Below are 26,573 nucleotides of genomic sequence, written 5' to 3' on the forward strand. Positions count from 1 at the left end.
TGATCACCAGTACACAGCTCTTTTTGACAGGAGGTGAAAATTGTCCACAATTGTCCTAGTTACAAACATTTGGTTGGGTGCAACAAGTTTTTTTATAGAATTATTACTTATAAGTAGTTTCAATCTAGGTGTTGACTGACTTGATGTTTCCATCACTGTCAATGTCAAGATCTGATGATAGACCATTTCTATAATTTGGTAAAGTAACTGATAGTTTTCTGTTTTCATTCACTTGACGGATTCCCAGTTCAGTGGCATTGGGCACAGCCTGATTCAGCTCCGAGTCATTGTACAATTGCTGATAGTTCCTGTATATTGCGGAGCTTATGGTGTCTTTCAACATGTCTGTCCATAATTTAGTAAAACACACTTACAGAAAAAATAAACCCAATTTTATTTCCAGAAAACAAGTTGACAAATGTCAAACAATAATCAAAATAAAAAGACCAAAAACGAGTTTAATAATAAAACGAAGGAGAAAAAAGCACCTTTAGTGTGTGGAAACGTCAAAGAGACATCTTTTTAGGGAGTTATAAGATCTGATACAGACTGGAATTGGGAACAAAAGTTTGAATGGTTTCTACCTTACTTTGGCTGAAAGGTTAACTTCAAAGAATTATCAGATTGAAAATAAAAAAACCTTTAACAATTGTCCCCATTAGTTAATTTGTTGCTAAAGAGCTACTAAAAAGACAACCACAAATTATTTAAGCCCAAATTGTTACATTTACAAACAAATATATATATAAAAAAAAAAAAATCAAATCTCTGAATCTATCTTTTTTAAAATCCATACTTCAGCCCGTCAACAGACCTCAATCTCAATCTAACTCTTTTCAACAGTCCATGGATCTACCTCATATTTAGCTCAGCCTGATGATTTCTATCCCGTTTGGCTTCTTCAATTTTATCGGCTGAGGCAGACGCCCACCTTGCCCATCACCCGTTTCCCCCCCAACCTCCTGAGCTTCATTGTCTGTCCCCCCTTGACCCCCCTGTCCCGAATCCACTCCTCCAGTTTGTCTATCCTTAGGACATTCCCCATTGTAGGTCTTGACATAATCCTCGACACGCCAGCCCCTGAACTCCTTCGGCTCCGAGCAGATCAGGCCAGTGTAGAAGACGCCGGGGTGGTGTTTGAGCCAGTAGATCAGATAGTGGATGTTGTAGTCGCAGATCCAGGGGTTGTTGTCTAGCGTGAGTTTCCTCAGAAAGTAGAGGTCCTCAAGTACACCGTACTGGAAGTACTGGAGACTGTTGTTGGACAGGTCGAGTTCACGAAGGTACAGCAGGCCTGCAAAAGCAGCTGGGAGAGGAAGAGAAACAGAACTGAATAAGGTGGTAACTCATGCCATCACACCTAAATAATTCTTCTATGGTTGTTTGTGTTGTTTATTTAATTGCATTATCAGTGCATATTGAGTGACATTAGCATGCTTGTACCAGACAACCATGTATTGCACTTAGACAAAACTAAATGCAACACTCAAGTGTTTCTTTTTATTTTTATTTAGACCAACTACTAAAAGAAACGTCTAAATATTGGGCCATTGTTTCCTCACAAGCTAGCAGTCTCTTATTTACATCCAAGAAGAAAAAAAAGTGAGTTTCATTTGTGTTTTTGCCATGCTGATGAAAAATGTGAGAGTGAGTCAAAACAGTATGACTTTTTTCTTAAAGCAAAACAACGAGCTGAAAGAAGCCAAAATGCCCCTCAGAGCTGAGGAGATCTGTGAGGTTTTTCTTTGTCTTTGTCAACACAAACAATAAGAATTTATAAAAGTATTTGCTATGAAACATGTAACATTTAAATGTGGGTAGATCAGTTGATCTGACATAGCTTCATTTTTATTACTTAAAGCACAACTGTTTGTAGCTGTCTCTGATACAGCTCCATGCACATGACTCGACTGTGACTTGAGGAGGAAGACATTATTACAATCAGTGTAATGGGACAGTCTCCACTGCTTCATTACTGAGACTGTTTTCATGCTGTCCACTAGCCTTGAGACTGGCTTTGATCTTTACAAAGCGGAAGAGAGGAGGGGAAGGAGAAGGGAGGAGGAGAGAAATGTGTGGTACATTTCTGGTAGAAGAAGACAAAGTGACAATAAAGACACGTGTGAGACAGAGACAGGAATGATTGAGATTATTTTTCCAGTAACTGCAGTCTCGTCATTCAACCCTGATGATTGCCCTGATAGAGGGGACAACAGGTAAGGAAGGATGAGGGTAAAAAAAAGGATGTTGTATCTTCCCTTCTTATGTCTTATCTCTGAACTCATGGGACTTACTCTTCCCCTTATTGCTACTGCTTCAGTTACTTCTTCTATAGTTAACCCTCGTTAGCGATAAGAAACACAGGCTGGTCTACATTTATTGGGATTTTCAAGGCAAAGAATGAAACTTATATTCTTTGGGAAATTCAGTTTTTGTAGTCCTAGAATTAATTCATAAAATGAACGCAAAGTTTGATGGTGATTTGTCAGATGACCTCCTTCCTTCCTGACTGTCAGAACACACTGTTTAAAATCGTTGATATATTTTCTTTTTTTCAACCGACACATCTGTATCATGTAGGGCAGAGTGTAATGTGTTTCAAATCCCTTCGTCAATGACACAGGACCGTTTTTGATAGCAGATTCTGACAAGAAGAGTTGAGCTTCAGACGTTAAGAGAGGAGGTGAGTAGATTGTGGCTGCTTTGTTGATTGGATCTTGAAATGTTTTTTTGGAATCATAGGAAGTATAGCTTTCTATGTATAAATATCATGAGTGATGTACACACAATGTCGTGGGAATATATGCAAAAAGTTTCTATTATTTGTAGATTTTCAATACAGTCAGATTGATTGCACTTCAGGGTCAGAGTGACACTGATGACACATCTCCTCCTTGACAGGCCAAAAGAGCAGGTAAGCAGACACAAGATGTTTAAGAAAATAACTATTTGGTTTGTCATGCTTCAGGATGATGTCAACAGAGCCATTTCTGCCTGTCTTTGTTAAATCATTTTTTTTGGCAAAACTATTGTCCGAATCAAAACTTGAAAGTTTAAGAAGTGTTTTATGTGTTTCTCATTTTTGGAGCCCGTCTGAAACATTCTTTTATTTCTTCATTATCTCTATCCTGCACATGTTTTCCATTCTTCCCTGTAACTATGAACTATGTTCAGTGCAGTCAAGGTGGCTGTCTTGCACTCTGTGCTCTGCTTAGCTAACTGTTTATTAGCTGCAGCTTCATTCTTTATTGTGTGGAATAGTAAATTGACATCTTTTTATATTATCCAACTCTAAGCATGAAAGCCAATACATTGATTTCCCAAAGTGTCTAAACTAAAGCTTAAATAAAAACAGTTCCGCCAGCTGGTTTTTAGTTCAAACATTATCTAGTTGTTCTTTCCCATGACTGTTGTCTTCCTGTCACTGATTTTCGCACTTCTATTGTGCACATATTAAAAATGGTATGAGCAAACAAAGGACTAAGAAAAAAACACAAGACCCATTTTGTTTTCAGCAGAGGTGATAAATTCAGGATTTACCCCCTCAGGGCTATCCCTGCTCTTGGAAGATCTTGGCAACAAGTCTCCATAACAAATAAACAACTTTCAAAGTCTCTCGTCACCATAGCTACATATCTCATCGTTGCACAAGTCCCTCTCTTACAAGACTGTCTCCTGCAAAGTTCTTGCTTCACAATTGGTGTTAAAAAAGACAATGCAGTGCAGGGTGGCATAAAGGGTGTTAAGAATGACATGCTGTCCCCTTTCCAGAAAGGTGGGGTCCACACATCGTGAAAAGATTGAAGTCATTAGCCTTAGTAAAGTCTAAAGTATTCAAAATTTGCTGTTCTATTTCAGGGATTTTGTGAGGCGGAAATCCTAACAGTCTGGCACCAAAACTGTCCAAAACCAATAATAAAAGCCTTTCAGTGCCAGAGCCTTTGTCTTGCCTTTTCCTTTATGTTTCCTTTTCATCCACATGGAAAAAGAACATTAAAACAACTTCAAGAAACGGATTCTATACTTTTTTTCTTTTTTTTTAATGCTCTATGTGATCATGATTGGAAGCAGAAGCCATGATTGTGACCATATGGCACTTGGCTCTCACTGATTTTGAGAGACAACTCTGAATCTATTCTCCAGTTTGTAAGCAGTCTTGGACACAGCTGAGGCGAGCTGCAGCAGATTGTTTACATGTGTTGCAGAGTAATGAAGAAAGAAAAATAACTGGGGTTTTTTAAGGATTTCCCGCCTGGGAAGGAATAACGAGCCCAGACACCATTAGCCTGGAGAGTAATGAGTGTGCACTTTTTTAATGGCGCTCCACTAACACGGAGGCAGAGCTAGTAATCAGAACAGACATTGATCTTTTGAGCACTTAATTATCTCGTATCTTCCCTGATGAAGGACCTTAAACATTTAATTGATCTTCGATAGGTCGTGACAGCTATAAATTTGATTACCTTCTTAAATGTTTCATTATTTGCCAGGGTTAAATTCAACCCATGCATGGCTTTAGGTGAGTGTGAAGCGTGCTCAGGGGTGCTTCTAGGGTCTGTTGGCCCAAGGCAAACATTCATTGAAGGCCCCTCCAATCAGTGTCCACTATTATTTTCACAGCAATAATGCGTGCGACACTGAGCATGGCATTGAGAGGAAGTACTGTCAGATGGGGCCCCATTGTTTCCTACTGTCATTGCAAAATGTACGCCTTTTGAGGCAATGCTGGGGTTTAAAGTTTGTCAGTCATTGGGGGGCCCCCTACAGGCCTTGGGCCCTGAGCAGTTGCCTGCCATGTCTGTTGACAGCAGCACCTCAGAGCATGCTTAACTACAAAAGACAGGGACACTCGAAAATGTAAAATGAATAATACAGAAGGAACCCCAAATCCAGTCTGTGTCTGCACATCAGATCAGATCAGAACATGATGGCAACATCAGCTTTTCAAAACATTGCTGACTTTGTGAATTATTTCAGACATCGTCCTCTGGGGTTTCTACATAATGAATTCGGTCCACGCTGTGTACCCGTGCTTTCTTTCACACAACTTGAAAGAAAGTGAGAATTTACCTACGTTTTTTTTCACACATGATGCCTGATGGTAATGATAGAGCAGATAAGCTCAGAATTCACGACAAAATGTGCAATAACCGTGCATTTGTGTGATATTTGGGATGGTTTTAACACTCTGACTTAACTGGTATTGAAACTAAAGCAAAAGTAAGACAGTCAGAGAAGAATAGTTTTTTTGAAATGTGTGGACAAGCCCAGTTGTATGTGCTTACATGTGTGAGGTTTCGGAGGCCAGAGCTGTTATATTACCTGTGTCTAATCGTTGCAGGTTGTTGCTGCTGAGGTTGAGCAGCTTGAGGTCTTTAGACAGCAGGAAGTGTTTGGGCCTGAGATGTTGGATGCTGTTACTGGACAGATCCATCTTTACTATGTCGGACGGCAGGTCAGACGGGATGTTATTCAAATCTGCAAAGAAGGAAACACAAGACACATAAGTTCTTCACAGTGCTGGAAATGAGTAAGAGACTAAAACATGCGGGGTTTGTGAAGATTAAAAACACAACAAATAGGGAAAGATTCCTGTTTATAGGTTTACAGGATTTACACAGATGTGACAATAAAATGAAATCAGGATACAACCTTCAGTTCCTGGAATCATAAAACGCAGGAAACCTAATGTATCTGCATTTTAATATATTTTCAAGATGTTGTGTGGGTTATGAGTAATGTTTAAACGTTTCAAGATTGCGTCTACTGTGATACAACGTACAACAGTATGTCATGTCAGCACCAGGGGAGTGTTTTCACTCTCTTACAAGGTGGGAAATATGAGTATGTGTGGCTAGAAACACTGTCAAAGAGTCTGTTTGATGGTTCTAATGTATGAAACAGGGATTCCTACATATTCCCACTTTGATAATAAAATCCTCTCCGGAGGTTCAAATCCCACGCTGAGGTACGTTTCATAACGGCTTTATCACTCCTGCAGAGTTTGGACAGTTAAAATGGAGATTTGTCACTGTCCACACATTCTGGCACAGAGCGGGGAAAGTCTGAATCTAGATACCTGATTTAAAAATGAACTATACAAGGTCTGATAGTCAACGTTTTACTTTTGAGTTTAGCTTTCTCTAAGTAAAAATCATGTTTCTCTCACTCCAACAGATACAGTGCGCAACCCCTGTCACTGTCATTGCATTCATCTGAAATCGAATCTGCTTTTCCAGTCATAAATTACTTCTGTTAGAACTGACTAGGTGGCCTGTGCATCCCATCCTGTATCGTCGAAATGATCGTGTGTGATTGCTTTTAAAGCAGTCTGCAGAACGGCTGCATAGACAGGAAACAAGAGAATGTTTGGGCAGTGATTAGAGACGGCGATATAATCACACACTGTTTATGTTCATACAAAATCACCTTTTGTTTTGTAGACTGTGCATGTGTGTGTGTGTGGACTCCTGCGGGTATTTATTTACATAGACTTTCTAATGTGCTCGTTAGAGTGCTTATGGAGACTTTTATGGAGCAGATGGCGCTGTCATTATGCACACATTTTACTGCTACAGATGTTGCAGCTAGCTTTATCATGGAGACATGGTGCTGTAAATCACCATGCACTAAGGAATATCATGGCAGACACGCACAGAAAAGCATGTACACAGCTGTATCCAGTGCAGTCAGCATATGTAATTAATATTGTTCAGTGATGCCTCAGAAACGCACTTTGCAGACTCCTACCTAGGTTCCAAAGGAGCTCACTCTTCAGTTAGAACCTGAGGTCTATGGGGATTCCCATCATGCCTTTGGTGTTCATGTGTCTGCAACTTTGTCCAAGCAGATTTTCAGATGAAAAAAGCTGGAAAAGCTCTTACTCAAAACACATACTCCCAGGTGCACCATGAGAGAGATCAGACTTCAGACTATGCTGAGCCAAAAACAAATCAACCAAAGCTCTCCGTCTGAGAGAGATGCAGCTGTGCTCTGTTGGGTTTTACAGTACGGAGAATCTCTCACAATGTCCTTGCAGCAGTGACAGAAGGCTAAGATGTACTGTAGGATCTCTGGGGGGGGGATACACATGTTATCATCTTGATCTTTACTTGCTAAATTTTGCATCCCTCCCTCTATGTAGCATTGCTCTCTGAAGCCACATGTGCGTTCAGGAAGTCAAACTCTTATCAGGAGGTTTTAGGGTATCTTGTGATCCTTAATGGAGCAAATATGTAAGATAAAGTCAATAGCCCTTTTTCTACTTTAACATCTGTGGCCCTTCTCAGAGCGGACTGCTGGATGGAGGAACATGCAGAGAGAGAGAGAGAGAGAGAGAGAGAGAGAGAGAGAGAGAGAGAGAGAGAGAGCGCATGTCAGGAAAAGCCAGAGTCATTCATTCAGAATCTGGTTTTTGCTAAATCTGCTGAAGTCATTACTTCATCACTCATGTGAACATCTGTCCCTCTTGTAATTTACTGCCCCCCCCCAAAAAGTACTTTTCTACCACCTGGGAAGAAAAGCCTGCAGGTTGCCTATCACTCCACCATAAGTTAAACACATATAACTAATCATTTGGACTCTTTATGATAAAAAATTTTTCTTTATTTTTCTTTGTGTTAAGTGTAAATGTCTATTCAGAAATTTAGTCTGAGGATAAATCTAACAAAGGCGCCATTATTTAAACACTTGTAAGCTGTAATGTATAAGCACAACATTATTTACATAGTTTGAATTGACAGAGTTAAGCTTCCTCCATGATTTAGAAGGAGTCTGGACTTACATATCCTTCTTGAGAGGGTCTGGCTTAACACTCCAGTTGACTTATGTACACTTAGTGTTAAAAGTCTTGTTTTTTTTTTCTCTTTTCTTCAACATATATTCTGTAAATTGTCTTCAAATATTCTTTTTGCAAATGAGGAAATATTATACTACAAAGATTTCAATTGTGCAGCTTTAACTATTGAGCTGATGGTGCAGTATTTATAAGAAGCTGTTTGGACGGGGGGGAAAGGAAGTCGTTAATTTGTCACAGTGCTGACATGATTACTCGAGGGTCAGATCTGCATACGGCTGCAAATTCTTGTGGTCTGAACCCCCGCCCCAGAGTCTGACAAGCCGACTGATTTGTTGATTTTTTTTCTCTTTTTTTTCTTTTCAGAACTAGATGTTACAATAACTTCTGAATTTTTTAACTTGTTTTATTCGATGTAGTTGCTTTACCCCATATTTTATCTCAAGGTTTAAAGGTAGAGCAGGATTTACCTTGAGAGGACAGAAATGTCTGTTTCCATTTAAGAGTTTTTTTAAGTAAAAACTTATGTTTGAGAGTAAGTGTCCTTACTAGCTGCTTGACCATGTCTATCCCAAAACAGGTTGCGTAAATTACCCACAATGCAACGTTTGTTTTAAAGGGTCATTTCACTACTATCCTAAAACATTCAGAGCTGGCTACAGAAAGCATTATATATATATATATATATATATATATATATATATATATATATATATATATATATATATATATATATATATATATATATATATATATATATATATATATATATATATATAATTTGCATGCAGAAGATTACACCATATGATCTGAAGAAGACTTTGGAAAATATCCAGAATGTGTCTGTGTACATGTGTGGACACCTTTTTTCGCCATATCACCATGACAACACTGTTTTGGACATTACAAAATGAAAACAAATTCCATTAAACTTTTGAAATCCAAATAATTAGTATCTAAATCTTGGCCAAAAACAATAGAATGATTTCCAGCTCTCTCTGAAATATCCCAGAAATCCTTTTCACTGGGGTTTTGTTGTATCCCATGGAACTTTCTCACAGTGTTTCAGAGACCTATTCACCCCAACATGAAGTCATTATTCTTTGGGAAACCCTGATCCCCAGAAGTGAACCCTCAGCTCTGTTTCATACAGTTCACAGACTGGAGACTGAAGGAGCTGCCGCTAAATCCTGCTGTCAAAAGAGAGTGATGTTTGATACTGTCCTCTTTGTCATTCATGCTCTCCACCTCTGCATCCAGTTTAAATGACATGATGGAAGAATCTTATTTAATTGTTTCCCTGACAAGCTGCCTGCTGTCTGTGGTCCAAGTAATCCAGGGAGAGCCTGACTTAATATGATACGCACTATTTGTGTGGAGAGCTGGCTGATTCCCAGTCACACACACAAGTCCATTTGCTGCTCAAAGGGCCCTCAGTTCTGATGGAGGATTTATGCTACATATGAAACCAATGACTGTGTGACCTTGTGCCCATTCTTAAAGGAAGGCTATTACAGAACAACTAATACCCCATTGTAGGTGGGTTTCCGAGCAACATGAAATGTTTACAAAAACTAACTGATTTTTTCATGTAACATATTGTCTACAGAATATATTTAGTGCAGTATAAGCCACAATATCTATATATTTTATATGTTAATGGTATGGTTCTAGTTTATGTACAGTATAAAATAAATAGACAACAATATACAAATTACTTTCAGGCTAACAAGTGACTTTTTTTCTGTGATAATGTTCCTTTCTCTATGCTAGTATTGTAATATCACATTACTGCTCTTATAGACTTGACTGCAAAGTAAAAGGAATTGTGTACGCTGCAGGTTGTCCAGCTCTGCCCTGAAACAACCTGCAGGACTACAAGGTCCACCACTAGGGGGGAGTGTAGAGCCCCCAAGAGAGGATCTGCATTCTGTCAGTTCTCCTTCTCGTACAAAGTTATTAAAGAATGGAACAATATCCCCCAATGAGTCAAAAGTATAAACCGATTTTCATCTGTTTTCACGAAACATCAAGAACTGGATTGTAAATAAACAATCATGGACACATTAATTATTATTTTCCTGCAAGTGTTTCCACTAAGTATTCATTATTTTAACTCTGATGATGCAAACATTATTTTAAATGTAGTGTATGTGTAGAGTCTTAGGTCTTAGAATATGTGAATGATATGATGTGAATTTATATGCTTTACTGTATCGTACATGTATTCTGTGTTGACCTGCAGATGGAAATTTGCAAAGTGCTATAATCTGGCACAAAGCGTCTTTTCTCTGTGAGATCAATGTTCTTTTTGTACATAGTCCCTGACAACTAAACTTATAAACTAAACTAATGTGTCATCAGACTTGTAAACTTTGATATTTTAGAGGCCATGTTTCTCCACAAGGCACATAAAGATGGCTTATTCTAAATATTGGATACAACTATTTCTGGGAATGTGAAACCTGGCGGTGAGTCTTCTCAGATGAGGTAATTGTTTGCAGACCATACAAACTGTAGTCTGATAGGTTTTTTTTAAATCTAACCAGTATTTCCAAATATTACAGGTATGAGACTAAAAGACAGCTTCAATGTGACTGCAGTATGAATACACAAGCTTTTGCAACTAAATTGCCCAGTGTGAGGCTTAAACATTGTTTAATTGAAGGCAACTTTCAAAATAACCAAAGAACAACAAGTCCAAGTTCCATCTATGGGAAACACAGTCTTAGAAGCTCCCATAGTAACTCTAACCACTCAGTATGTCAGAGGGAGAGTGATGTGGAGCCTGAAATCTGCTGTGGTTCACCTCAGAGAAACAGTCTTCAAACCAGAGTGAGGAGGACATTTATAGGGGAGGGGAAAACAGGAGGAAAGAGACAACAAGAGGAACATTTTGGGTGAGCTCAAAACAAACTGTGAACTAAGCCCAGTTAACTTTTGGCTAGTGTACTTTCCTGACATCTGTTTACTTAACAGGTTTGTGGAAACAACATTTTGCGATTAAACCAGCTTTTATTATTGTAATTTTATAAGCTATTGTTTGGCAAATTTGAAAGGACAGCTGAAGAGAAGCAGGAAATGTCGGGAAGCGAAAGGAATAGGGGAAGAGACACAGCAAAGGCAATGTAGTATTTACAGGCATATTTCATGATAAGCTGATGCACCAAAATTGTTTAACTTACATTTAAAACTCATTCAAGTCTTTTTTCTAATGGACGTTGTCCAATTTAATTGGGTTATATTCTCAATAAAGACAACTGATTTTGTAAAACTGTCCAGTTGAATAAAAAGCCCCCAGGTAAAAAAGAATCCCTAGAAATGCCACAGAGGGCACTTCACTACCAGCATCTGCAACAGTTTAAGGTTGTTGAACAGAAGAGTGTACGTGTGATCAGATTCCACAATGATTGACAGTTAATGAAACCAATGCAGCAAATGAAAACACAAGCGCTGAAGTTTAGTCAAGAGAAAACAACCAATTGAAAAGACTGCAAACCTTTACGGCTATCCGCTTACAGGACGACTATATGTGGGTCCTTGTAAATCAAAGGCGCAGAAACCATGTATTGGATATCATGCACAACAGCTGTAGCACATTAAGCAAAATTCACACATCACGTATCGCTTTCATGGTGGGGCACGATTTAGAAGGAGGCAGGATGTGGAGTTATAACCAGGCATTAAAAAGAGAAAAAGATGTCTGTATATGAAGGGGAGAATCTATCTGTGAGAAAAAGGAAAACACTTAAAGTAGTTCAGATAATGAAATGATTCAAAAGTCGTTTTAAAGTAAAAAAAAAAAAAAAAAAGTTAGGGAAAATGTGCAAAAAAAGCATCTTTGAGCATTTACACAATACAGATGCAGCATTGTGTGGTTTTGGCTCATTGAGACTCTATGAAAGATTGCCTTCTGTGAATGGCAAAAGCTTTCCATTTACAGATGCATTCAATTTCTCATTAAAATGTGGGAGCTCTCCTGGCCTCAAACAGAGACACAAACCATCTTTCAGTTCTGTGTGTTGACAGCAGATGGTATTTGGGCGTCAAAGGGGTCGTGTTCATGCTTTGAAGAATGGAGAGCGATAAAGATTGCTGGTGAGACAGGAAATGGACTGAAGCAAGAAGAAGAATAAAGAGTCCACATTAAAGCAACAAAAAGTGATTTGTCTGCAAATTTGACAAATTGTCTTCACTGCCTCTGGTCTGTCTTTGAAAAGCGACAGTGAAACAAAAGTTTTATGGAGCTCTGCAGAAGTTACAGCCTGTATGATAGAGGCCTCATCGTGGCATTTTTACACAAAGATCCAGATGTGAAAGCGGAGGAATTGAAACAAAGTTGGAAACACTTTTACACTGATTAAATCCTGCCTGTTTTCATCTTCTCTGCAACTTTTTGACTATTCCCACGCTGACTCAGAGACTCAACTGAAAAGTCTTACAGATTGCTCTGCTGGGGGGCTCTATTGCTTTCTGAAGAATGAAAATCTGCAGAAAGTTAAAAAATGCCACAAATTACAAAGACAATACAAGAGTTTGCAGAAATTGGAGAAGCGCTATATCACAAGAGACCACACATGAACACAAACGCACCACAATCCAGCTCGCCTAAACACCAACCTTAAACAATAAAAAAAGTAAGATGTGTGCTTGAAAGTTGTGTTCCATGCATGGAAGCCCAAATTGGTATTTCTGCGTGGCAATTCTTGGGGAAAAGGTGAGAGTTTGAAGAAACGCGGAGGAGCCAAGTGTCTTTTCCTTCTCCCTGTGAGATCAGTCTCAACCCTTTATTGAAAAAGTGACTATTTTTGTTAATGTCCGTACACATTACATATGGCCACCCTTGTGCACCTCTTTAAGGTCGAGAAGCATGTGATCCTCACTCAGCCAATCAGAAGTGGTCACCCTAGGTCACTGATCTGAGTACTCCTAACATCTAAACACATTTTATGTTCTTTTGAGTTTGTGAGGTTTTTTTTGTAACAATTAATTTCTGCATTTTAAAATGATGGCAAAATGACACATAACCTGTGAGTCCTACCTTTCCTACTACAGTCCAGCCGAGGTTTGGGAAACATGTAGGTGTGGCACATAGACGTCGCCTCCGGCTTCCGCTTGATTGGCGGAGGCCTCGGTTGCCCCCCTCCTCCTCCCCCTGCTGGCCTGATATCCACCTGGTTGTCATTCGCACACAACGACTCCACACTCAACTTCTTCAACTTCTGGTTCATCTTCGACAGTGGCTCTGCACACTTGGCATAGTTGCCCAGGTTGCGGTTGCTTGGCACCTGCAGGGTCCTGATCAGGCTGTCCAATGAACAGTCGCAGCTCCAAGGGTTGTCGTAGATGCGGAGGTAGGTAAGGTGGGGCAGAGGGAGCAGGAGCTCCTCAGAGGCCGTTTTAAGTCCGTTGTGTTGGAGCAGCAGTGTGGTGAGTTGGGAGAGGCCACTGAACGCTCCGTCCTCCACCATGGAGATGTCATTCTGTTGGAGGTCCAGGCTCTTCAGCTGGGTAAACTGGGAGAACATGTTGTCCCTCAAAACCTAAAAGGGGGACATCAATGGTAAGTTTTTTTATGTAAATGCTCATGCTGTCAAAAGATATTTCTTCGTTACACTGCCTGCTCAGACGTATTGGCCTATAGTATACCAAGTATCATCCCATACTGGTGCTTAAAGGAATATATTAGACATACTATCCATGTAAAAACACATATTGCTAGCTTTGACCAACATAGCACTCTCTGCAAGCAACACACCACTGCTGTTTGTTGGAGTCGCTTATGGGGTAATAGTTATGGTTTAAGATTGGACCAATGAATGACTCTGCTGATATCTGATACCCAATACAGAGTTTGAAGTGATATATGAGGCTAACACAGATACTGGTGTCAAATTAAATTGATTGTAGAGCTTTTATAGCACTCCACGGCAAAATTGATGCACTCTGCCATGTGGTAAGAGATATGAATGGTGTGTACCAGTCAATTTTGTTCTCGCCACCTTGTGTGTGTCTGGGGGCTTAGATGCCATTCCAGGGAATTACATCGTTGCAGCAATTCTGCACATGCCTTGGCAGTTGGAATCAGCTGATAAGTCATTCATCACACTCATCAAACATCTTTTTACGTTCTGATGCGTGTTCTTCTAAATGCACGGGCTGCCATTTTTTTTCAGCAAGGATGGATCTCTACACCTTCTTGGACATATGTCCAATAAAGTTCCCTGCATGCCCTTAACAGGCTCCAAATAATCAGCTGGTTTTGGTGACAGATGTGATATTTGAGGCACTATTAGTGGGAGTGGGCAAACACGAAATGAAAGTCAAAAACCATTACATTTCAATATGTACATAGTTAAATTCTTGATTTTAAACACTTTAATTTAAGTACTTTAAGATTTTAGTTCATAATAAGGATGAAAAGGCATGCATTTTATAGTTATTTAATGCATTTAGTCAATGCAATTAGTAAACTGATGTTTAAGTCTTGTCTATTAACATGTATGTGTGTGTTACTGAATGCAATATTAATATGTTGTGTATTTAGTTAAAAAAAAGCAGGTCCTTCTTCATTTGTGTGTAAGAGAATGGTACAAGGGAAGTTCTAGGTATGAATTATACTTCGCACACGGACCGCTCTAACTGTGTTGGCAGAGTATAATTACACTGAAGTAAAAATATGTTGATGAATCTCAGATTTGTGCGGAACATTTTCTGATGGACATTTTAAGAACAGATTTGTGCTTATGCACTTTTTGTGAATGAGGCCCATTGTGTGGAATACAAACTAAAATATGAATAGGAACCAATGCATCAAAATTTTAGTTCTTTATGCATCTGTAACTACAAGAATTACATTTCGCATATATACAGTATACTATATAAATAACATTATTCAGCAGTGACAAAAATGCACCTCAAACTAAACTTAGGTTCACCTCACCACCTATTTAGTCAACAGGTCAGCTCTTTGAAGTCAAATGGGGCAAAAATAAAGTGTAATTGCACACTTTTTTTCACCATTTTAAATCAGTGTTTACATCTTGTTAGTCTCCTATTACATATAGCCTCACTGGCAAGGCTTCAAATGTTTTGTTTCTCTCAACACCTGTGACACACAAACATCCTGTGGGCTGTCTCCAACATGGAAAAACCTTTTCTACACACATCGCAGAAAAATGTGTCTTTGATCTGGGTCCAAATAAATGGTGCACAGATGCTCAGCCTATTAACAAGCTGGACGGGTTTACGGTCAAAGTATAAGCTTGAGTATAAATTTTTAGGAAATTGATGCATTTGTTCCACAAATCTGTATCTGACATTTCAAAAGAAGTCAGGATGTACCTGAATCTTGTTTCTCGCCAACAGCAGATGTTGAATATCTCGAGGCCAGTCCTGCATCACAGTAGTCAGCTGCCGGTCCTGACAGTCCAGGTACTTCTCTCCAGCCTCGATGTACTCTTTACACTCCTGAGTCTGCCGTCTCATCACTCCAGCCCTGCCTCGGCCCCGTACATGTCCGAGGGAGCCCCGCTCCATGGCCCCTGACCGAGGGCCTCTCCGGGGCTCGGCTGACCGGAGGAAAAGCAGCAGCATCAGCAGGAAGGTGGTGAAGAGACGCATAATGGGAGAGGAAAGGGGAGGCCTCTCAGAAATAAGGTCGACCTTGGAAGACAGCTGTCAGAAGTTTGGTGTGACAGGACGCGAGGCTGGTCACAGCTGTGTGTGAAAAGAGAAAAAGCAGGGGAAAGAAGGTTAGGTTCACATAAATGGACTCACAATAAAGCCATTTAGCAAACAGTTGCTAGTATCATGTTGTTTTTGAATGTTTAGTAGAACATTTGCTATTTTCTTATTTAACCATTTCCACTTTATAATATAACAGCATGTATCTGTGTCTGAGTAAAGGCTGATGTAAGATTAATGACTACCGACTGATATGGGCCTATGAGAAATATTTCTGTACCGGTGCAGATATTCCAACATGCACAAATGTTTTCATTTTTGTAAATGGACATGTAACAAATGACAATGCTCCTTTGTTTTCAGTTTATAGTTTTCATCCAAGCCATAGTCTCACATTCTGTTGAGCTGCAGCAGGCTTGTTCATTCATCAAAAGAACCAGTTAACATCACCTGACAACCGCAGATATCGACCCTCATAAAGCATTAACTAAAGCCCTTGTATAGTTGCTGTTATAGCGACAAAACAGCCCAGTACCCTAAGTTATTCAATGAGAGACAAGCAATTGAAAACAAATACAAGTTCTTTTTTCTTGCTTATGCACACAGACAACAAGAGAAAACACAGGGAGATCCTCTCACTACCTCTGAAGGTGAGATAATGAGTACGGAGCGCTGAAGTCCAAGAGTATATATAAACTCCCCACACCTGGTCTTAATCAAGGCCAATCAGACACAAACACACCTGCCTCTGCTCTGAGTTGATTCCTTCATCAGCCTCAGTTGTAGAGAGAGCCCTCACACACACACACAGTATTGTTTGGGACGGTTCGGGAGAAATCTGTTTTTCTTTTTCCCCTCAAGTGACTCTGGGGTGTTTGAAAGCATTAATCCACAATATAGCCTCTTTGGGTTTTCTTTCTCAGGTGAGGTGAGGAAGTATAAGGCTTGTTTCCTTGTCTGTTATTGCATTACATTCAACAACGACTCTCTTTTGTTTAAAAAATTAAAAACAGGTTAAAACACAAAGGTTGCAGCTAGCAGTAGAAATCCTTGAGAAATGCAAATAAGTGCACTTCCTAGAGTATCCACTTGAGGCCTGCTCAAAGAGGCCAGGATACCCCAAACAGAAATAAACATGTTGACAGCCTGTTTCAATAAATAAATGTTTTGGTCTTAATAGCTCATCTTCCTTTTATTTCTTGAATATGTTTATTATTCATCAATTTTCATCATATTAAGGCTCAGATTTATGCATATGGCATTTTAAATATGCTATCTGGTTAAATTCCGGAATCCCTCTTCAGAAACCAACTGGCGACATCTCTGAAGCTATGTCCGCATTTAACTCGATGGGTTCAAGCGATACCCTCTTGGCCATATACATCAACAAAGACAATACAGTAACTGGATTATCAACAGTCCACACAAAAAGAGAATCTAAATCATTTTGGTAAAAAATGAAATCATGTAAAGGAATTTGTAATAGTAGCATGAGGACACGTTGACATCTACAGTGGTTACACTGCACATGCTGGAAAAATTAGTGGGGACGTATTGCAAGGGTGAGTGGGTAGAGGAAACAGGAAAAGGGGCTGGAACGGGAAAAAAAGAGAGACATTTGTTACGTGTTAACGTGTTTTGGGTTAAAATGTGGTTGTAATGAAGAAGTGTTTTCTCTCAGGGAAACCCCCCCATGCATGTTTAGAACCTTTAACATAACAGGCTTAGATGTTAACCTTGCTTCCTTCCTGCCTTTTATCTCTTTTTAATGTGCTTTTTCCCTCTTTTTTTTTAGTATCTTGAATCCATTGTAAAATGCAAATTGTCATTACATATTCATGCACATCCATATATTGCAAAAAAAAAAAAAGTCTTAGATCTGTGTTTGCTTTGTCTGAATTGGTTCTATCTGAACCAGCTAAGCTAATTAAACCAGGGATCAAACTCTTGGCACAACCACTATTATGAATCCGCAACGTGACAGCTGTTTGACTTACACCCTCGTTGTCTTTTTTTCTCTTCTCTTTGAAGCCGTAATGTCTTGTCATTTGTACTGCCAAAGTTTGGAGCGATCTTCTGCCACCAATATGGATACTTAAAGTCTAGACAAAACCGTATATAAAGCCTTATCATGATGTCTATTGTATCTTCTTCTGCCACTTGTTTACATCTCAATGTGTGCTGAATAAGTCAATTGTAGAGTGGGTTAATGTGTATGTTTTCTAGTTTTCTGATTTTAAAGTTAGCCATGGATCCCTGTGTGTGCATACATACACACACCCACACACATTGCTGACAAAGTCCAACTGTGCCAAACCGCAACCCCCCTCACAGTATTCCAGTGTCTCCCGCAGTGGAACAAGCCCGTCAATGCATTTGGGGCAATTCCATTGTGAATCACAGGCTGGGCATGTTAGCTAGCTACAGACAGAAACAGCTGAGAATGTATAACGGGACGTTCGCTACAGTTCATTTGGAGCTACTCAACTGTCCAACTATCAATCGTCTTAAACGAGGCAAACATGGAGGTTAGATTTCCTTAACTCCAGTCGTCTCTCACAATAACTCGAACTGGAACCAGGAACTGGATAAATTGGATCTTTTAAACCACTAGCTGTCAGTCCTTCTGTCTGTACATCAACAGTAACAATGTTCTTCTGTATGTGTTACATGATTGCCCAGATGAAAGACCTGCCTCAACACAAGGCGAGACTTGTGCCACTGCAAACACCAGAGACTCTAATGATGGGGAAAGCATGGAGAGGGGTCTTGAGTGGACCCAGACACATCCTCTCTGTATAACAGCTTTCAGGTGAAGTCATTTGGTCTGGTACAGGTTGTTTATATACAGAACTAAGATCCAGCTGTACCAGTGGATCTGTGCAGCTCAGTGCACAGCATGGTACTAACATTACAAGATTCATAGGATCGGCTGAAATAGTTCTGAACTAGCATAGTTCAGTATCATCCAAAAACAATTAGTCATCAAAAACCAGATCCTTGAATTTTTTATCTATCTATCTATCTATCTATCTATCTATCTATCTATCTATCTATCTATCTATCTATCTATCTATCTATCTATCTATCTATCTATCTATCTATCTATCTATCTATCTATCTATCTATCTATGTCTGTCTGTCTGTCTGTCTGTCTGTCTGTCTGTCTGTCTATCTGTCTGTCTATCTGTCTGTCTATCTATCTGTCTATCGTCTAATTTGTTTATTTATTCATCAATTTGTTTTTAGCATTAACATAAACTGCAAACAAATACCTTTTATTGTATTTCCTTAAACCCAAATAACTGAACAGTGTCTTTGAATTCCTATGTTATATATTTCTAGGTGTAATGGTAGGATACCAGTCTACCAAATGTGCTCAGTGCATGTCTTTGCAAACCAAACATTTGCTGGATTTAAAAAAAAGGGGTTGAGTCCCTCAATCTGTACATCCTAATATATATATATTTTTTAAAACCCAGTGAGATTACTCAGTAATTGAGTACATTTAATTGTAAAAAAGAAAAAAATGTATGCAATCTAATACCAGTAACTCAATGTAGTTGATTTGAAAATGTAGAAATGCCTTAGCTACATCAATACATTGTCCTGCAAATATACCAGCCTGAAAACATGCCTTATGTTCATGACCTTTTCTCTCCACTTTCCTTTTTTAATCCCCTTCTGTTAATAATTAATTGTCCCCAAACCTTTTCCACATCACAGCTGTTCAGAAGGAAGAGGCCGGACCTTCTTAGAAAAGTCCAGCCACGGTTAGACAGCAGCATCCAAGACGCATACCAGCTGTGACCATAACAAGCCCACTCAGGCAAGGCCCATCCCTGCGGTTCACCTTATGTCCATACCAGCCTGAATTAACTTCCAGGCTAGTTTTACTCCAAACCCAAAGCTCTCTCTGGTCAGTCTGTGCTTCTCCAAAGAATTTAACTCCCTCTGCTTGTCCCCGTCCAGCAGAAAGCCTTTAGGTTTTCTGACAGTTTCTTCTCCAACACTTAGACAATTTCTTGCTAACACTTTGTTCTGTAGGCTTCTGATCAAGATAAAAAGTTATTCAGTTGGTATGATGTGGAAACTAAATATGTCTAGTTTTGCACCATGGGGAAAAATGCATGTTTGGGGGATCAGAAGCTTTTTAGCACAGGACAATGTAAATGGTAAATTGACTTGAGCTTGTATGGTGCGTTTCTAGTCTTTTGACTACTCAAAGTGCTCTTACGCTGCATGTCACACTAGGTAAAGTGGCCTTCAGAATAACTAATCCCATTCATATTCATTCATAAACTGCTGACAAACAAGTGCAACTTGAGTGACTAGAAAGAATGTCCAAGTAATCTAAGATGTTGTGGTGTCGTTGTTTCGTCTCATTCTGTCATTATTCAGGCAGGCAGCCCCTCTCTCCCTCCTAGTTACTTTTTAACTTAATTTCCAGATTCCTGCAGTTTTACACATTGTTCATGATGGACCAGCATAAGCAGTGCATGAGACTGGACAGCTCTGGTGTTAGCATGGTCAAAAAAAGCACAGATCACTACTTTTTTTATATCCAATAGTAGAATGCTAAGACAGTATGTGAAGGAGATGAACAACGCAAACATTAGGACAGCACACCAACCTTGTCAGCATTAGCATTGTGTGCACAAGTTATCATCAAGCTTGAAATACAAAGCACTACGAAGACAAGCCACTGGTATTGTGGGCTACTTCAAACCTACTTGTTGAAATGCCTTACTTACAGTATGTCTTTTTCACCATCTGGGCTTTAGCTAACGTAAGGTTTTTCCTCAAATACTTGGGTAAGATGTCTTTTTTAAACAAATACTACTTTTTTTTCTGAAATCCAAAGGAAACAGCCCCCAGACTGAAAAGTGAGTTAGTTCTGTATATTTCAGTCTTCAGCACTTTATGTAGTGCCATATTTGGCTGACAGTTTTATCATTTTTAAAGTTTACACAAGGCCCTGTATGCTAACAAGAGAGTTGTTTAAATGCCTCTGGGTTACTCTGTTAACAGTACATTGTTAGTTGGTTATATTGGGTGTTAGTTATTAGATGTGTTTTGTTTGTTGACATTTTGGCTCAGTTTTCAGTCCTTTCACATTTTAAACACATTAGGTGGATTTCACTGGGAGACCACAGTCAGACTGGACTGCCAGTAAACGCTTCAGATGAATAGTGAAGGTATGACTTTGTCATCAGTTGTGATAGATATTCAGTTACCAATTGGCACTGGTGGGACTCTTAATGGTTTTTCCATTTGCTCAGCTATTTCAGAAACAATGACACACTGCTGAGTCATTTGCATTAAATCTTTGTAAAGTTCTTTCAACACAAAACAATTTACAGAGTCAGTCTATTGGACAAGAAAGGGACAACAAATCCTGAGCACAAGTGTGCTCTGAATCAAAACAAACTACTGAATAAATGTCTGTGGTGTTTGTATCGCTGGTTAGAATTTGTGTGTGCAGGCAGTGGGGACTTAAAACTTAACTCATCTTCAGATGAACCACATGTGTCTCCCTGCTGTGCCAGTTTTAATATGTCTTTATTTAGAAGTTAAAGCAACTCGTTTTCATTGTCAAACTATTTTCTGATTGCTGTTATTCATAAGACATGCTTCAAGTTCAAGCAATATCCTGTATGTTAAAGATTCAGTTGAAGCACACATCTATTGCATACATTATTCATGGTGGTGTTTTTGTAGCCAATTGAAAAGAAGGGTTTAGCCAGGTGGTTTGGCAGGACTTCACTGGTGACATGGCTTGGTGAAAGAAAGTTACATTTCTCGTCCAAATGAGCAAAGTCAAGGTGCAAATGTATTGGAAAAAGTGCACCTGGGCACACTCACAAGTCGACATGATGCGTGACAATTAGGCTCTTCAACTGGAATAGTGATTCTAGGGATATATATCTTACATTCACACATGTAAAGACAACAGGGGAACCTTAGGAAATTTTGTCTTGGACTCAAGTACAGCACATATTCAACTATCCACAGCTAAATGTTTTCTGAACTGCCTAGGGGTTCAGATGGGCCATTTGGTCTCAGCAGACCAAAGGAGGCAAAGACAGGTTGGCTTCTTAGACCATAACAAGCCACCGACATCAGGAAGAGGGTGTGAGAAAGGAAACACTGACTGAAGGTAAGAGAAATACAGATGGAGGCAGCATGTGTTCACACTGAAAAGAAAGCAAAGTAAAAGACAGGAGAGAGAAGACCTTGAGACAAGATTAACGTCAAAGGCTTAATGTGACTGAAAACACAATGATTTGTCAACTACAGGGGAATTCCATTGGTTTTATTTTTATTTTTGGATGGGTTTCAGGTTACACTTCTGGTTTTATGTCAAGCCAGGAAAACATAACTGGGGAAACAGCCAACGGCACTCATAAACAATACAGTAAACCTTCTTGAATTACATTTTTGGGTCAAAATACATGATCCCTTTTCGGATTTGTCAAGATGCCAGTCATTAAGATAAACGTTTCTTCAAATTGTTATGACTGGTCTAGATATGACTCCTAAACCACAAATGACCTCCCAGTATTTTTTTTCCCAGCACTGCAAGAACATTGCATAATCAGGCTAAAACACATGTGCTCCTGACTGACTAATCAATATTTCATGCAGGCTGTGCAAAAAGTGGAAGACCTAACTTGAACGCTGTGAACTGAAAGAACCAACTCTTGCATTTACCTTGGTGTTTAGGGGCAGTTGGGAGGCTTTTAGTACGTTGTTTTGGTATTTCAGTTTTGGTTGAATCACTCATATTGTGTTCACCAAGTGTCTCCAAATGATTGCTATTGTCACAGCTAGCTAGCTCTGAAGCTTCAGAATATTTGGAAAGCTTGATAACCTACATAATTCATTAAAAAAAAAGAAAATGCAAAATCTTATCTAGCTGCACATCTGAGAACTCTGAGAATGTCACAGCTTTTTAGTCAAAAAGTCTTGAGCCTGCATTGGCTGCTTCCATGCTCCAATAACACTGGCCACGCCACTGGAGGATGGAAGGAGTTCAGACCTCCAGAGGAAACAGACAGAAACACAAGAGCCACTGTGTTTCAGAGAGAAAGTGAGAACAAGCTCGGTTGCAAAGAAAAAAAGAACATAACAAGAATCTACCCTTTCTCCTTAGTTACCTACTGAAAAATGTAAAACATTCAGCTACAAACCATCCAGTCAATTACAGTATAGGAGAGTTTGAGGACAAGAACAATGTTTTAGCTCAAAGGTGAAGGCTTTTTATTCCGCAAGCAAAGGACAGAAGGAAGTTTTTAAGAACAGAAAGGGCTACTTTAAGCCCTGAACCCCAAAGGAGAGGATGATAAAATGACACAGTCTGACATACTGTATACTGTGTATACAGAGGGAGTAAGCAGAAAAGAGAGAACCCTCACACATCCCTGAGAGCCTAATTGAAACCAGACACATTCATTTCTGCAGGAAAGAGGAGGCGAGAGGGGAAAAAGACTTTGGAGACAGTGACACTTTCAAAAAAGTTCAAATGCAATGCACTCAAAAAACAAATTCCTGATGGAAAGAAGCCAAATTTCAGGCTTGTGTGTGTGTTCCTCATTTGGGAAATACACTTTCTGATACTCTCTGGAGTCCAAACAAACAAGAATATAAGAAAAGCATCTACAACCCTTAAAAAAGACAAGGTCATCATCTAATGCACATCTCTATGACAGCTTTGAGATTTCAGCTGATGTTATGCAGGCATCAGTGTGTTCTCCCTCTGTCTCTTGGCTGTGTTTAATCATGTTCAGATAACTGATAACTATGAAACACTCGTCATAAAACACAAAGCAGGGGATCGTGTATAGAGCTGAATTATGTCAGGTCTATAAATCTAAGGCAAAAAACTTTGAATTTGGGAAGCAATTTATTAATCCAGCTTTTATCTTGGCTTTCATTCTTTTTTTGTTTCCAAATGCAGATCTTGAATGTTTTGATAACTGCACCATTAGACCAGGGCAGTTAATTAACTGAGATGTCATAAGATATTTAACAGAGCTCACACTAGACACACAAAAAAATGCACACTGTCTTCATAAGCTATGCTTATTGCTTTGTACTGGTTCCAGAGACATCTGCCTCTACACACATCCAGCCATATTCTCCTTCCTTTCTTACTCCAAAGAGTAAAGTGCTGCAAGCTGAAACAGCAGACAGTTAGGTAAAAAGCATTCCCTCACTTTGTAATAAGACCAATCTTGCAAATCAAGCTTTTATTTTCCTCCTTTTCTCCTGACTGTAGGATTCCAGTGAAACCACACGCTGCTCCACTCTGCGCTGCATGAGTCTGGAATTTTACTGAAACTTCCACAGGGGCATGTAACCCCAAACATGTTCATCTGAACTCTCACACACACACACAACTCACACTGGTGTTTGAGAAACCTGCAAGGGTACACATTAAAATTGCACAATATGCTCTCCACCACTTCTTGCTTTTTTTTAAGTCACACTGAGATTTTAGGCATGTCAGCCAAAATTTTTATTGGACTAATCTTCTGAATCAAAGCATACACCCTGTATCTTTTTTTCCCCCTTTTGTACCAGAATGGGCCATGTATTCAATGAAAATGAGTCATTTTGCAGATGACTAACCATTTTCTTACAGTAAATAGGGTCCAAGTGAGTCAATTTACCCCTCATTCTGATTAAGTGGTTAATAGCACTGAGAACTGAATGCCTCTAAATTATAGTGGATAGGACCACCAGCCAGTTACATAACAATAGCAACCAGGAAGAATCTAATATTGAATGCTTTCTTTGCTGCAGGACTTATCTTCCACTGAGAGGAAATTGAGATCAAGAGTGCAATGCCCTTCCTTTCAAGACCTCAACTCCAAGTAAGAGCAATTCTTCGGAGCTTAAGCAAAATGCAACTTTAGTGTCTTAATAAGAATAATACATTATCACACGTTTAAACAAATACTGTGTATCAGAGAAATGTGATGATTTAATATATGTGCAATATGTTTGTTATGCAGGCTATAATCTTTGTAGCTTGGCTTTGTCCATTCATATCTTCACATGTTTCCAATTTCCTCAGCTGTGCAAGAGATCTTAAAATTGTATGGTGCATGAATATCTGAAACTAAAAACATTCATTCATGGGTTGTTTTTTTTAAGTATTTGCTTAAGTTTCTCCTTAATTTAGCACTAAGTCAGCTCTCAACATGATCTACTTGTATTCATTCTTTGTCTACTATCATTGGAGCATTGCCTGTCATCATGTCTATGGGACAATGGAATAAGAAAATGAGGAAGTCAGTTAATCCTTTGATGGAATTATTACATATTCTGTAACTGAATAAAAAATTCACATCAAGATCAGAATAAGTGTCGACTTTTTCTAGCCTTGAGGCAGATTTAATCACCAAGAAAATGATCATGCCAAAAAAAACTTGCCAAAAGTATTCCCTGAGTATTGCACTAGGGTGTGTATTGGTTTTGCTGCTGCTTTTTGCCCTATAGATTTGTTACACTTTTTGTCACTTTGTACTGTTTTAAGGACAAAGTCCTACCTGTGCAGGAGGAGAATCTGGCTCTGGCTCGTCCACAAGGACCTGCAGATCACCGGTTGGTCCCACGTCTCCGGCTCCTAATCCTGTCATGAGCGCTGTGTCTAAGCCAAGAAAATCAGCCTGGCTGCCTATAAACTCAGAGCCTGGAGTGAGGGACGAACAACTGGCTGCTCCTCCAGGGTCTCTCTCTCTCTTACTCACTCACTCGCCTGCTCGCTCTCTCTCTCTCTCTCTCTCTCTCTCTCTCTCTCTCTCTCTCTTTCTCTCCCTCTCTCTCTTTGCTGATGGGGCTGAGTGATTGACTGCTGTTTTATACAAGCTACCCTTTTCCCTGTCTCACGCACTCCCTCTCTTTTTTCTCCCACTCAGTTGGATCGACAGCATGTGAAGGGAGAGAGAGACCGAGAGCAAAGTAATGCTGATTCTCAAAGGAGCCAAGAGGCTGCTGAGTCTGCTTTAGAAGTACACACACATACATTCACACATGTGTAGGAGGGCTGTAACCCTGCACTGGTCCCCTTTATTGAACCGGTGGACTTCCTCCAGGATTTGCTGCTTACTGAGCTAACAAACTGAGACAGAGAGAAAAAAAAATGGACATCTGGATGCCAAAGGACCAAAACTCACCAGCCACTGCAAACACTGTATTATACTCCCAACAAAATTGAGTTGCTTTAAACATAAATATCAGGTTTGTTCAAAAACAGCCTGAGTCCACAACCAATGTTTGCCTTTGATCACATTTCCAGTGGAGGATCTCTTTTTTCCTGTTTCGCCGTGCTGGTCAAGTCCCAATAATATATAGGACTTGAACAGTGTTACTAATCATGTTTCGTGCAACACTTGAGGTTTCTTAAGATTTTGTGCAAAACACCATCTGGTGTGCATTTCTTTACAATTGTGAAAGAGGTTGTATACCAACTAACACAGTGTTTAAATCTGCTCTTCTTTTTTAAAGCAACCTGCCTGTCTCCAAGGTAACGCACAGAGGATCAACTTTTATGATAATACTAAAATATACCTCTCAAGTTCCCATAAGCCTCGATTGAATTTATGAAAGTTGTTGTTTTTCACATTTGTCCTACAATGATTGTCACCTGTTTTCCAATATAGGGCCCAAAAGTGAAATCCTTAAGTATTTTTCAGAGTCTATAATTTTCTTGTAAACAAAAATAGACTCCTCAGACCATGATGAGCATACATAAGCTACTTATTTCAAGGAAATGAAACCGTTTCTCAAAATGATTAGTCCTTTCCTGACCATACTTTACAAACCTCCAAATACAGACACTTTAATGTTACCACACACCCACATGTATGAGCTCATGGTACAATTGGATTTTTCATCAGTCCACTCTTCAACATGGAAAGTGTATCAGCAGATGAAAACTCATGTAGGCTATTCCAAAACCAAACAAAACTGTTGGATTTGGAAAATTGAAAAAACAGGATAAGGGTTAGTCAGTAAAGACAAATCCTTAAAGACAGTACACAAGAATTGTATTTATATAGGCTAAGATCGCTGACCTGCTATA

General features: G+C 39.3%; 1 protein-coding gene across 3 annotated transcripts; it reads right to left on the minus strand.

Annotated features, from left to right (window-relative positions):
* Window positions 1–370: 370 nt before the first annotated feature.
* Window positions 371–25,404, minus strand: lrrc17 (leucine rich repeat containing 17). 3 transcript variants are annotated; one of them, XM_079335815.1, is made up of 5 exons: window positions 25,039–25,404; window positions 15,140–15,514; window positions 12,837–13,338; window positions 5,323–5,478; window positions 371–1,306 (listed from the first exon to the last, which is right to left on the minus strand). In XM_079335815.1, the coding sequence occupies exons 2-5, from the start codon at window positions 15,416–15,418 to the stop codon at window positions 864–866; spliced, it is 1,380 nt and encodes a 459-aa protein (XP_079191941.1). In that variant the 5' UTR covers window positions 15,419–15,514; window positions 25,039–25,404; the 3' UTR covers window positions 371–863. The 3 variants fall into 3 exon arrangements, with proteins under 3 accessions (XP_079191941.1, XP_079191942.1, XP_079191943.1); XM_079335816.1 differs by lacking the exon at window positions 25,039–25,404 and adding an exon at window positions 16,124–16,202; XM_079335817.1 differs by lacking the exon at window positions 25,039–25,404 and adding an exon at window positions 15,876–15,899.
* Between the last annotated feature and the right edge of the window lie 1,169 nt (window positions 25,405–26,573).

Source organism: Symphodus melops, assembly GCF_947650265.1.
Source record: "Symphodus melops genome assembly, chromosome: 22".
Classification (NCBI taxonomy): Eukaryota; Metazoa; Chordata; class Actinopteri; order Labriformes; family Labridae; genus Symphodus; species Symphodus melops.

Excerpts from the sequence above, each read along its gene's own strand:
- lrrc17 (XM_079335815.1), bottom strand. The coding sequence starts at position 15,418 with ATGCGTCTCTTCACCACCTTCCTGCTGATGCTGCTGCTTTTCCTCCGG. Across the intron at positions 13,339-15,139 it reads TGGCGAGAAACAAGATTCAG|GTTTTGAGGGACAACATGTT; the intron begins GTACATCCTGAC and ends TCCCCCTTTTAG. Across the intron at positions 1,307-5,322 it reads CCTGCAACGATTAGACACAG|CTGCTTTTGCAGGCCTGCTG; the intron begins GTAATATAACAG and ends TTCCTCTCCCAG.